Source organism: Lethenteron reissneri, chromosome 50 (genome assembly GCF_015708825.2).
Source record: "Lethenteron reissneri isolate LAM-NWPU_2019-01 chromosome 50, ASM1570882v1, whole genome shotgun sequence".
Taxonomy (NCBI): Eukaryota; Metazoa; Chordata; class Hyperoartia; order Petromyzontiformes; family Petromyzontidae; genus Lethenteron; species Lethenteron reissneri.
The window spans coordinates 300,970-315,503 of NC_083828.1; the positions used below are offsets into that span (position 1 = coordinate 300,970).

At 47.5% G+C, this 14,534-nt stretch overlaps 1 protein-coding gene across 1 annotated transcript in view; it reads right to left on the reverse strand.

Annotated features, from left to right (window-relative positions):
* LOC133355005 (atrial natriuretic peptide receptor 1-like) overlaps window positions 1-13,067 on the reverse strand; it is a 73,105-nt gene extending 60,038 nt beyond the window's left edge. The window contains 1 exon segment of the mRNA XM_061572262.1: window positions 11,693-13,067. Coding sequence (XP_061428246.1) covers window positions 11,693-12,422 — 730 coding nt within the window. The 5' untranslated portion in view covers window positions 12,423-13,067.
* Window positions 13,068-14,534: the final 1,467 nt, after the last annotated feature.

Genomic DNA, 14,534 nt, shown 5'->3' on the forward strand with positions numbered 1-14,534 from the left:
CGCATTATAAGACGGCACGTCTCCCGCCCCACCACCCAACACGGGGGGTGAGTCTTATGATCCGGTCACAAATGTATTGTTAGTGTCATTGTGGAGCAAAGAACAAAACAATAAGGAGACAATAATAATGGTATTATTAAGCAGACAATACGCCGCCTTCCCATAGTTGTCTATACACGTAAACTAATCGACGTTTCATCTATATGTATACTGTACTTATCGAGAACCCATGGCTCTGCAACAAAAGCTAAGAGACAGCTGTCATTGGTCATGCTCTTCCCACAACCGTCCTGTACTCCAAGCACAACCACTAACATTAGGGGTGCCACGGTGGCGAGATGTTAACTACCTTACCTGGTATTCAGGAGGTCGTGGGTTCCATCCTGACCCTGATGCCTGTATATTTGGAGTTTGCATGTCTCTCTCCCCGTGGTCACGTAGATTTTTCTCTGGGTCCTCCGGGTTTTCCCTCCACACTTAGAAACATGCGTTTACAGTATTTGGATATTATACATTTCCACGTGATTAGCCACTTCCTTGAGCTATCATTTGAGGCCAGGTCGTTTCTGAAAAAGAGCTATATAGCTCAATGGGCCTTATTTGGTCAAATAAAATATAGTTCGTTTGATCAGCTTTTTTATGTACGAGTAAAACGCCGAGATAATATGTATTGTGATTGGTATATTATCTGGGATTTAATATTCTGGGGAAAGAATTACATTAATAGGAGCACAAATTGAAAAGTTAGAGCGATGCTAAAAAAGTCGTCAGACTTCTGTATTCATTAATCCCACATCTTCTATGACATAGTTGTTGCTCAGTTTGATTCTTTGTATGTGTTTTATGTTTGACAACATATTACAAAACCGTGTTAATGTACCAATTATCGACAGCATTTTCAATAATTTTATAGAAATAAAATGTGTTTTACTTTGTTGCAAATATTCAAGTAACTTATAAATCATAAGTTTTATTCTTGGCAATATAAAATAATGTATACGTTGATTGTTTGCAATATAAATTAATCATGTGCTTATTGGTAATAAAAAGGCATTTATGTTTGACAATCGAGGACATTGTGCATTCTTGGAGGTCCGTGTGTGGTTGATGGGATATGGAAACAAAAACTTTTATTTGGTTTTGTGCAGAGGGCCGGATATGGGACGAGAGACGTGTTTTGTATGTTTATTTTACACATTTGTGAATGATTTGCAAGTTTTAAAATGCATCCTTTATTGGTGTTTTCGTATTTACATTAAGGGGGCGGATAGATATCAACGGTGCGTAGTCATCAGGTATGAAAAGGGTTAGGGGCCTCAAAAGAAACGGGACGCCTTTGGCGCTATTCTAAATTGTTGATTTCCGCTCTAACCAACAGCTTCCTCGATTAAAATGTTTTCCGATGGACAGATGGCTCCTCTTCAGTGGAACATCCCGGTGTATTGTGTTACTGCGGGAGTAATTTGCCCACTTTGAAAGAAACCTGCAAGCCATTATGATGCATTCGCCACATGAAGGCACTTCTCTTAGAGGCTCAGGCAGCAGAGCAGAATTGTGTTTACACCCAAGACAAAAAATTCCTGTATAGCCTTTAACAGACTGTTGGCGAAAGTGCTGTTGGTGAGTAGCACCTATGAAGGTCAGCACGGCAAACGAGGGGTGGGTGGCCAGCACAATGCCCGGGCGCCTTTGCCTCCCTAGTGGCGACATTTACACATTGCACCACTTACTCATTTGTGGCGAAGTCGACCTCGATGAGGCCCAGGACTGGTTCAAATAATCGTCACCGATGTTGGCCGTGAGCTGGAATCAAACCGGGATCGCCGGGTTCGTAGCAAGCACGCTAACTACTGCACTGCCGCTCTCCAAACAGGCACCCCGTAAAAAAAATACAAAAATCCCCTACATAGCCTTAACCTACTGTTGGGGAAAGTGCTGTTAGCGAGCGCCTATGAAGATCGGCACAGCACACGCGGGGATGTACTATACTGTACAACACATAATGTACACAGAAAGCGCTAGAAGGCACACGTTGGGATAATTGGAAACAGGTGGCCAGAAGGCACTGTAATCATTCAATAAAGAACACGAGTGTTGTAGTAGAGTGGGAGGGCCACTGTCCGATAGGGGCGTGGCCGAGCGAGTATATAAGGGGGAGCGAGGCCCGCGAGCATTTGCTCGGGGACTAATCGACGACCAAGGTGGATGACATCGGGGCTGACGGTTACGTCAGAAATAGAGCTCTACTTCTACAAACATGGATGTCTCCAAAGAGTTTTTTTTACACTGGTGGCAGCAGTGGGATGCAGTCTACTGTATCCCGAAAGAAGACCTGCAGAGGAGCTCCCTTGGAAGAAGCATCGTCCCTAAGCGCCCTGGGTCCCTGAGACCCGGAACCCCGTGGGAGCCGGACCCCGTCGCCAATTACGTTCCCAAAGGAGGTGGAGGGCCCGCCACGGATCAGGGAACCAGTGTCGCCCAGACAGGAGAGCTGGGAATAGATAGCGAAGAGACTGGACGGACCGTCTTACCTCCACAATTGATCGGCTGATGACGGTGATCATCAAAGCGAGAGAGGAAGAAAGAGCCAATACTGCGTGTCCTGAGCAGCCGCCGCCTCCACCTGCCGCGTGGTGAGCTGAAGCTCCGAGGATGCAGCCACAACCTCTCCTTGCAGCGCAGCGGATGGAGATGCACGAGCCAGAGCCACTGCTGCCACTCGATTTGTGGCGAGCTAGGGCTCCGGGGAGGCAGACGCCGCCGCTCCCCCTCGCAGCGCAGCAGGCGGAAACTGATCAACTGTCCGGCCACTGTTACAAGCTGCATCGTGGACCTCGACCAACTTGTCCACGCAGGAGCTACGGCCAGCAAGGATCTCGGATGAAGATGTGCCGCACGAGATACCACTGCGGACCTTCACTGAATCAACCTGAGGTCCGGCAGAGCACGCACGAAGGCTGGGTCCCATGAAGGAATTTACGGTGACCGGAGGCTAATCATCTAACAAAGACTGTCACTGTATCGCACGCTTTTGAATGCGCTTCTGCGGCCATCTGGAATGCTCTTCATTCCGATATTTGGAAGCCACTGGAGCTACGCACTTTTAAATCTCAATTGAAAACTCATTTCTCTCTAACTGCTTTTTGTGTTTAGTTTTTAGTCCTTCCCCCATACCTCCGATTAGCGTGGCTGGCTACATATTCAACATACGTACATACAAATAAACTCCGGAGTGCAGACCAAAGGATTTGGGGAGAGACGCAGAGGAAGACATTGGAAGAGATGGCATCTAACAGTTCAAAGGTCACGTCTAGATAGGTGCGACTGGGCAAAGGAGGGTATGGGAGGAAATCAGGGACAGGCCTTTGCCCTCAGGTGGGAAGTTGTTAGCAGGCTGACAACATTGTTCACTGCTGGATGACAGCATCCCCATTAACCTCCTGTGTGTATTATTGGGGGCAACGTGACTATGTTTCACCACACCGGTCAGTGTGGGTTGGTGAAGTTGGGGGAGCATGGATGTTGGGAGCATCGGAATACGGTTCAACAATTGATTTTGCTGTACTACTTTCTGCTGGCCACAATGCAGCCCCCCGCAGCCGATATGATACCTATTGTGCATGGTCATCAACCATACAAGCACTGTGCGGGACTGATCTGATAGGGATCTGAGATCTGGCGCGTTCAAAATGATTCGGTCATGTGCTTGTTATCAAAAAGGATCAGCTGTAAACAACCGGCTCATGCTCATTGTCCATTAAAAATAAATTTCCTGCTGAAATAGTCATCAAGGCATGGGGGTCATTTCCCGTTTACAGCCTTGCCGAGCCAGTGGCTGGAAATTCCTATGCAAGGGGGCGAGTCTATCCATAGAACAACCACTTTCGCATTCCCCACAACGTGGTACTGTTTTTATCGACCCCAGAGGGACGATGATGAATGTACGTATATTGACCTTTCGCACGGTACCTAGAAAACCGTGTTAATTGGAGGTGTGGGGGAAGGTTGATGATGAACTGTCAACCCTCACCATCCAAACCAGGATATGAACCAGCAGCCATCCAATTGCGAGCTGCTCACTCGAAGCCAGTGATAAACCCACCGATACACTCCGCTACGGCTGACGTAATCATCTGGCTCAGCCAGCTCAATGTGTAGTGACATTGGGGATGTCACTGTATGGTGCCGGCCCGAGAGAGTCGTGGCGTGCGATGTTCCTACGTCGCAGACAGCACTGGGTGGGTTGCTGTGTGATGCCGGCTTTAATATAGCACGGTGTGCGATGCACCGTCATCGCGTACACCCCGTAGATGGGTGCAGTACCAGCCCTAGCGGGGCTTGGTCAGCGCTGGGATAGCGCGGGCACCACGCATGGCATGTAGTGCGGGCTCCCACAAGGGAGAGTGGGAGAGTTTCAGCCCAGGGACAGGGTTGCCCCGGGCTATGGCACTCTGGTTGATCCCGTAGACACGTGATCCAGAGTGTCCACAGAGAAGCCCCCCAGGTGGGGGGGCTAGGGGGTGATCACGTGTCCGGGGAGAGCTCTCGAGAGGGATCGAGAGGGAGCTAGAACGCTCAAGAAGGCGGGCGGGTCCTGGGCGGAGCCAGCCCCGACCCAGGAGCATATAAGGTGGGTCCCTGAGAGGGACTGGGTCGCTTCGTTCTACAAGCTGAAAGCTGGACGTCCTACAAGGCATCAACACGTGGCCAGGACCCGAGTGAGGGTCCGACCCTTCGTAGCAGTAACTCCTCCGTATAGTGTAGTTAGCTGGGTGCTCACCACCCTAGGCTGTACTGTATCTGGTAAAGGGGCAGTTACCCCTTTGTGTATTACGTGTTGATATAATAAATGTGTTGCCTCTAAAGAATAACGTCTGTGACTCAGTTGGACTCACTACAAATGTAAAAAGCAGCTGTTGCTCAACATCAACAATATCAGCCGTATGAAGAAGGAAGATATCTTTTCTATATCTTTTCCCCATTTAACTTCAAATACCAGGGTTCTTCAACTGTAATTCCTGCTGGGCCATACGGCACGTGTTCGCCACGTGCACAAACGTCTTTAAATTGCATAAGACTATGCCACAGTGGCGAGATGTTAACTTTCTCGCCTGGTATACAGGAGGTCATGGGTTTGATCCCGACCCCGACGTCTGTATATTTTAAGTTTGCATGGTCTGCCCGTGGTCGCATGGATTTTTCTCTCGATCCTCCTGTTTCTTCCTCCACATTTAGAAACATACGTTAAGAGTGTTTGGCTGCTATACATTTCCACATGATAAGCCACTTCGCTGAGCTATCGTTTGTGGCCAGGTTGCTTCTGAAAAGAGCTATAAAGTTCAGTGGGCCTTACCTGGTAAAACAAACATAGCTTAAATAGGTTAGTTTTAGTTTCTGTCCACACCCTCACCGAAAAGTCCTGGTGGTCATCCATCAAAGTGCTAACCAGGTACTGGCCTCCTTAGCTTCAAAGAGCCAACCAGACCGGGTTGCATATATAATGTGGTTATTATGCAGGGGTGAAAGTGGGAACATCCTTCTCTGGGGAAGGCAGCACCCATTAATCCTATAAACACATTGCTCAATTAGATCCGGATATATCAACTGCAGCTTCCTAAGAGCTTAATTAAGAGGAGGAGGAAGGTGTGAAGACCACGTGGTACGCGTAATGCTTCCATGGATAATTATCAAGCACCATGTAACTGCATCAGCCTGTGTTTTATATGCAGCTGCTGCTGCTGCTGCAACAGAGAGAGAGAGAGTTTATACCGTGCACAACGTGGATTATGACGAACGCCACCCTGGCACGCGCCCGATCTTGCCAGATCTCGGAAAGCAAAGCGGCTTTGAGACGGGGCGCCACTCGCGTTGAGTAACCATTATCCATGCACGGCAGGTTTCATTGATTGGATTGATTTTGTTTGCTTACGCGGCTGAGAAACATTCAGCCTTAAGCTGTTTAACAAGAATGACCTACGGATGACCTTGATGAGTGGGTGGTATAGGCTTAATACTGGACACCTTTTAAAAAAAGAGCTTCATAGCTCATCGGATTCCTCCAGTATAAATATTCTGATTCTGATACTGCGAGGCTATGTTCTGGGCAGAGCATAAAAGTCATCATTGTACCATACTTATGTGCTCCTTCATCTATTCCCGTTTTCACCAAGCCACAGCATGATGAAGTATGGTCAAACGACCTCCAATGATCGTCACAGTGTTGGGAGGTCGTAATCCAGCAGTGGATTACAGCTGCTGATGATGTAAAACTATGAAATAGGTCACGTAACATGACATTCAAGAACTATCTCTGAATGAAGAGATTAATTGGGCTTTAAATTAATGGTAGATAAGGTATGCATAAATGTAGCTTCAAGAGCAAAACATGAATATCAACATGCTTTGTTTGTTTGGATGACATCGCCATTCTCTCCTATATTACACTACTTCTGTCCAGTCCGGTATGTTAATCCACTGCTGGATGAAGGCCTTTCCACGCCTTGTGGGCCCGGAAGTGATATGTTGTTTTACCATACTTCACCACGCTGGTCAATGCGGGTTGGTAAAGATATGGGGGAGAACATATCCGTGGATATTACTACACTGTCCGCGAAGTGCCAACAATGTCGATAACGCCTGTCTTCTGTGGACTGTGGTCCCTCCAAGCAGGCAATGTCCAAGCTCAATCCTGCTTAGCTTGCAGAGATATGACGCGGTGGGACGAGTTGTCCCGGGTCATGTGGATAACAATTCGCGTAGTGTAACGAGCAGCAGGGCTTCACTGGAATCTCGTGAATTGGGATAGAGCAGAGGTTGGCAACCTTTCAAAGAATAAGAACCATTTTTGTTGTATTTGACCAAAATAGTTCGAGAGCTGCATCACACGCAGTTACTTGTACACAAACACAGCAGCAGATGTCCAATACATTCTGACTTAAACGGAATAGGTGATGGAATAAACTGCGTCTCTTTAGCTATTCCCCCCCCCCCCCCCTTCGTTTTCCTTTAACAATACAGTTTTACTGTACATTTTATCGTCACCAAGACATTCCATAGTGACCCACCCCTTGCCATATTTAATAAATTATGTTTACGTAAAATGATGGTTCACATTTACGGTTTTTTATTAAACCGCTGCCCGCAAAGAGGAAGCCAAAGAGCCGTCGCATGCGGCTCTGGAGCCGCAGGTTGCCCACCCCGAGGATAGAGTCATGTGACTTGGTGAGGCTTTTCCGCGTAAACAAAGTTAATAAACAATTACATATATTACACACAGAGAGACCAACGGCCTTGCAAACCACCACCGAGATGAATATTGAGAATATTTCTGCTCCAGGGAAATATTTGTTGTTGTTTTTCTGGAGCTCAGCCTCACTGGACCTTTGGATATACTTGTGACGTAAAACTTTCGCGGCTGCAGGAATTCATATTCTATTGTTCTTTCGGTAAAGTCACGTAGATAGAAAAAATAACAATCAAATAATATAAGTAACGTTAATACAAATATCACGACGTTTCTATCGCAACACAAGCGGTCCTCATCAGGAACAGAATGATGACGACCGCTCCGTGACTTTACCGAAAGAACCATAGCATATTGGATACACTTGAAAAAGAGCATAGCTCATCGGTTTTCTCCAGGATAAATTAAGATTCTGATTCTGAACTCCAGACTGAAATGAAGCCCTGGCTATTGGGCAAATGGCATTGTACAAACGCAAGGTAACGGATAGCAGGAACAATTAAGAGCGCGCCAGTGACCTCGAGCCGATAATGAAAACATTGTGACGGAGCCAATTGAAGCATCGCGACAGCTGCGACAGCCACCCCGGGCGAATGATCAAAATAGCCACGCTGCGGACGGAGCAAGTATTCTTAAAGATGTTGTCACACAAGCACACGCACGGACACTCTCTCGCGACAACCTACAATGCATCACTTGCCGCGAGTTATTCTGAGCGAACTCCTGTGCGGCTGTCGCCCTTTATAATTTGAACAAGAATAACAATAATAATTTACAGGCCTTTGTCAATCCACTTCTGGATGAAGGACTCCCTTCCATCTTGGTCGGGTCGGTTTGATCTCCGTGCTTGTTTGATTATATTTCAACACGCTGAGTACCGAGTGCCTTGCACTCTTCTGATGAGTCCTATTCTTTACGAAACTGGCATATGGTCGTTCTATCGCTGCCCTCTGCGGCCCATCACAAAGCCCCGCGGCTGCCTATAACAACCTGACATACATCATGGTCAGAATCTGAATCTGTATGTATACTGGAGGAATCCGATGCGTTATAGAGCTATTTTTCACAGATGTCTGTTGGGGCGGGTCAGAATGTTACAATGATGGCCACCCATCCCTGCACTTTGCAGGCTCACACCTGCTCAGCTTCCGGCGAGATTGACCATTGCCTTTAATAACGAGGAAAACAATCATGTACAGCCCTCTTGTCGATCCACTGCTGAAATTAAGACCTACCCATGGCCGTGTCACGATCGGTCTTCAGAGGAGTTTGACAATATTTCAACATGCGCTGGATGTCCACTGCTGAAGGATGGAAGGTGGTAGACCGGGTGAGATATTACACTACCCAACTTGCCAGAGCACTTTTGCAAATGAGACTCGTCTTGGCCTTTCGCGCTTGAGCTATCTCACGTGGTTAAACAAAATGAACGTGGCTTGATGTTAGCCGAGCCCGTAGCGCAGAACCAATCACTGCGCCAGTGCTCCCCCATCACGTCCTTTATAAACGGTGATATCAATCGGTTTGTTCACATTGGCCGCGGTGTGACTAAACTGGCATACACAAACATAAACGACCTCCGGTTCAAGTATCTTCACATAACTCATATAAATATTTTCTTTAGTCTATGCCTCTTAAATTTTGAGTCCACACATCACACATGTTAACTAACAGCAGTGTCAGCATGTGTTCTAGCTCGCAGACAGTGGACCCCTTTCGCCCATTTTAAGGCTCATCAGCGGAGTCTGACTTTTTATATTTTAATAACAAATACAACTGGTTCACAAGATTTGTATTTTGTGAGAGCACTCTTTCCAAACCACGGGCGACCCGTCGGTATAGAACTATCTTATTATCGGTGAAAAGGCAGTCCAATATTGAGGATGATTCCATTATCCGTAGGGTTATCCGCGATTTTAATCCTCTTATCCACGAGGGGAATATGCGATCACAGATGACCCCGCGGATAATCGGAAGAAAGTGCCGTTCTACTTTTCTTATCCGTGAGAAAAATCGCGAGTATTAGGAAGAAGCTTTTTGCCACGCATGGCTAAAATCGCGGATAATAGGCTGAAATACATCCGTGGATTATAGGAGTGTTTTGTGAATGATAAGATGAGTTCTCCCGTACTAAGAAAACAACTCGCGCGCTGTAGAGGGGGCAGTGTGGAGCTATACGTGTTGGACATCCCCATTCAGTGTCGCTGCTATTGCGACTAACAGCCGCAATTCCATTGACAAACCGATTCTTTTTCCTCTCATTTTTACTGCATCGTTCGTATTGATTCTCGTGACTGTTTTCTCTGCGCCTCTTTTGAATCTGTTCTCTATTAGCCTTTTAAAATGATATGATTAGTCCGTATATAATAACTCACTTGGCTCAACAGTCTCACATTGCAGCTGATTCACCCCATGTTATTGTGATGTGATAATGGGATTATTATATTTTTTAAGATACCTATTTAAGATGAATACTAAACCTTCAAAATATCCAATTGATCGCAAGTGTAAAGATAAAATAATCAGCGTTAGGAGGGGCGTAAAACCTAAATGCCATGGCAAATGCATCACTTGTAAACTCAACTGCTAGTTTGCTAAAGATAAACATGCATTGGAATACCATCACCACATCACTAAAGACTCACTTATATACTGATTATATACAACAGTGACTGGGCTACGTCATTTCTGATGATGTTCTAGAAGGAATGCAAACAACACATCCGCCAATAACGTTGCGTGTACTTAAACGTAAAATATGTACTGTACAGTATAATAAGCGACGTTTCGGGTAATGGCCCTTCTTCATAGCAGATACATTTATTCATATGAGGAAAGGTAATTGCCCAAAACATCGCCCATTACATACAGTATATTGTCACACTGTTATTGACGAATGTGTTGAGTTATTTTTATTAATTGTGCACCACTGCCAACGCACCAGCAGCATCACCAAATCATGCATTCTAGATGAAAGCGAAAGCTGAAATATTGAAGGAAAGGAGTATAGCCTATGTCCATAATTAAAAAAAATATCTGAAAACTAATATTTTTTTAGGGCCCCTAAAATTACGGCCGGCACAGAGGTTATTAATCAGTTGCACTCGGAGAGCAAGGTTCATCTTCTAAGTTCTACTTAGCTCATCGTCTCGTGTGAAATCCACACGAGAACGAAGTCAATTGCCTCCCGTGGAGTGTGACGCTAGAGCCGATAGAGCGCGGGTAAAGCCCATATCGGGGCCATCCATTTAGTAGGTACGCAAACATCTGTCAAAACTTGACCCCCTCCTCCCTGTACGCACGCGTACTTTTTACCCCCCCACCTGCGTACGTACGCTTGACCCCCCCCCCCCTCCGAATCCTATAGAACGGCCGATATTTAATCCACGGGGAAACGATGAAGGATTAATAATATTAATGTGTTTAAGCTAACAGATCGTCCACCGCCGGACCATCTAACTCATTTGAAGGCCAATGTAGATAAATTATTATCGAGGCTTCACCCCCCCCCCCCGTTTACTATGCGTACATTGTCAGTTGACCCCCCCCCCCATACGCAAGCGTACGCATTTGGGTTAACCCCCCCTCCCCCCTCCATGCGTACGTACTAAATGGATGGCCCCATACCAGTCACTTGTGAGTTACAACAAATATTTATCTTGAAATAAAGTTAAAAAATCAATAAAATTGTAAAAACTGCGTTCTGTATATCCACTAGAAATATAATTCGATCATGAAACAGAGGCATGCTGATGTGCCTGACGAAGAAAATATTTCTGAATAGATCCATGCAATTCCAGGTTAATAATATACACTGATTAAACACGTTCTTGTTTTGGTACATCGATTTATACATCGCTTTTCATTCAGTTGAGTTTTCCAAAATCACGCCATCCAACGTGCTCTCATCCACGTCACACGTAACGATACATGGCACGTCACATTAATATTTATCCAGAAAAGTCCAATGACTAATTTTCAGGAGGGTCCTGCTATTTACATTGAGGTGTTTAATTTAAGATGTTTTCAGACAATTTTTTAAGTTGTTTATATACAGGTGGGAGGAAACCCGGAGCAAACGGAGAAACCCCTCCGCATGCAAAGTGGGCAACACCGAATCTCTGGTACACACGGAAACAAGACGGGAGATTCGTCCACTTGCTGTCCTGCCAAGCCAGGGTTATGGCAAACCCGTCGACGCTCAGGGGGGAAGGAAGTTTCACAATCCTTGTGTGAACCTCCAACCCTCGCTGCGTTTACAGTGTTGTATTAACAAGCTGCGTGTTAAACCACCACCTGCTCGGCTCATGGGTAAAAACAAAGTGGACGATGACACTGGCATTTAGTCGTAAGCGAGAATCGAACTTGGGTGGCCACGTTTTGTAGTGCAGGGCGTTACACGACCGCGGCGAAGCAGAGCGACCAAGCAAACATAGGGGGAGACCTCACCGCGGCCAGCGTTCTTGATGAACCCGATGATGGTCTCGATGTCCTCGTCAAGCAGGATGCGGTCGGTGAAGACCTCGTGTTCCAAGAATGGCAGGTGATCTTTGAGCACCGTGTAGATGCCCTCGGTGATGAAGTAGTTGGTCCGGTCGTCCACATTCTCGTCTTCGTAGATCAACACGGCGCGGTGCGTCCAGTTGAAGTGCCTGTGCATGTGCATCGCGAACTCCCCCAGCTTGTTGTAAGAAGGTCCCGTGCGGGTGACCAGCGCGTACTCCTGGTCCTTCTGAAAGCCCATCGCTGGCGCTCCTCCTGTGATCATGGGCATCTTCCAGTGCGTGCTGAAGCGAGCCACGGGCGCCGACGTGTAGACACAACCGGGTCCCACGAACGCGTCTGGCGGCTTGGAGCTCAGCTTGAAGTCCACCGCGGTCAGCTGAGCCACGGACACCGAACAGAGGCCGCTCACCGGGTCCTCGGAGTTGCCCCGGTCATACCTCAGCCGGTAGCCGGGTAAGAGGTGGACATCTTGGTTGATTCTCTCCATGGCCAGATCTATGGCAGGACCGGTCCAAGGCCACGCGAAGTCGTAGGCGTCGTTGGAGTTGGGTAAGATGATGCCCATGTTGATGTCCTGGAGGGCCGCGTCGTTGTCCGAGTTGGGAGAAGAGGCCACGAGGCAGCAGACGCATAGAGAGGCAAGGAGGCAGCAAAGGCGTGCGGGTGCCGGCATGCTCACGGCGGCGATCTCACGCTCGGCGCGTTAAAACACAAAACACCGCGTGGACAGCAACTCTCCGAAGAACTTGGGCGGCACGTCAAGACCGGCTCACAGACCTCGAGAGTTCGACGTTCTTTGTTGCTCTTGCTTGCCTTCCCTTTTATACCGTGTCATATGAGCCTTTCCCCTTAATTACAATTGATTGCGTCTCTTAAAAATGTACCAACCACATTAAACAAAAAACTACACTAATGTTATAACAATGATTAGTTGCCCACTTAAACAAAAAAAAAAACAATACGCGAGATGATGATCTCGCGTGAGCTCAAATTGAAATGACCGCTGTGGTATATTGTCCACTCGCCCTGCCACTCTTCGTGCTGCTCGTCTGAGCCACCTCGAGAGGCCCAGGAATGACGATGACGAAGATGGTGCAGCAGCCGGTGACCCCCCCAGGGCACAGTGAGCAGACTCCGCGGCGCTTGGAAAGTGCCCGCAGCATGGTCGGTGGTGCTGCTCCTTCGCCCGTGCCCTGCAGACTCGATGCGCGTGCCTTGTGGGAGGGAAATCTTTCCTCTGGCCGCCTTCGAGGTCGAGTAGTTTTGCCTGCTTACCAGCTTAGCGCTTGTGGGGGAGAGATGTAGAGGAGTGAGTGGGATTGAGGGGCGTTGGAAGTGGAGGGTGGTGGGGAGGGGTGGAACTTGGTGGAGAGGTGGTGGGGTGGCGCATATCTGGTGGGCTTCGGGTGAGTACACAGCTCACGGGATGCGAGTAAATGCCTCACCACAGTATGAGAACACACAGCTTGTAGACATACGACATCTAACGCCTCTATATTGCAACTGCAATTGCTCCCATCCGCCAATCCCATTTTGGACAGACCACCAGCGTAAATACTGCACGGCAGTGTTCTTCACAACATTTTAGAGGGGGTCCACTTTCGCCGATAAGGCATCACTGTTGATAGCCGCCGTACATTTGAAACCATCGGGTTTGACGGCAGCACGATGTTGGGGTGTTTTCACGTTTGTGTGAGGCAGCACGTCACGGGCCGCACTAAAGGCCATCAGGGGTCACCAGTGGCCCGCGGGCGTTACAATTAAGAACACTGCTGGACATGGTGGTCCAAATGTCTTGTGACCCGCAATTAATTGACCCCTAACATTTTTTCCTGCGCATATTAATTTCAGTTTTAAACAAACATTACTTAACACATTAAGTTTTGGGAAATTATAAGGGGGTCACAGGACATCTGGACCACCCTGTAGTTTGCTACAGGACAGTACAAGTACTCTATATTAAGTCAAAAGCCTATCCCACCGATCTCAAAAGACTTCAGTGCATCTTTAAAGACTCTCCTCTAAGATCACGTTTATCAAATATTAGATCACAATTTGGGAAAATGGTCAATGTATATCAGTCGGGTTTTTATAAACGCATCACCATTTAAATTAAAATGTACACATATAGTCAGTCCTTTTACTGGTAGGAACATCCTGATTACACCAGCTCACAGGGGATGATTGTGTCTGTCCGTCCGTCGTGCATCCAAAAATGGGAGGGGTGGGGTTGGGTGGAGAGGGGAGGGTGGGAAGGGTGGGGCTGGGTGGGGAAGGGGCTGGTCACCCCGTGGTGCCCTTACAAAACTCAACGTTTAACCTACTCACGCCGGCTTGTGCCCGCCCTCACAGTCGGCCATATTTGCGGAATACACCACGCCGCCGTTGACCCTGGCCATTGACCGAGCAACCCAACGTTCCTAGCAGCTCCCTCCGCAGGAATGTGGTGTCAACCCTAAGGACAAGCGATTTCCGACGTCGTGACGGTTTATGGTCATTTGCCTATACTTCCCCCACACTGGGGAGTGCGATTTAGTGAAGTAGTTTGCCGATAATCGGTTCTGATATCACCCCAGCCGTGGCCGAGAGTCAAACTCGACTGAGGTTCGATCGCCGGTTTCATTGCGCAATGCGATATAATTACCGCTCCACCGTCAGTCAACCTTCAATTGTCCATTGCTTAGATTCGTGGCACCACCTGCTGGCAGACGATAGTGTTCATATTTAATGTGCGCATAATTGTCGTGGCGTTAACCCACCAGGGTTAGTTGTTATTAGGGTTAGG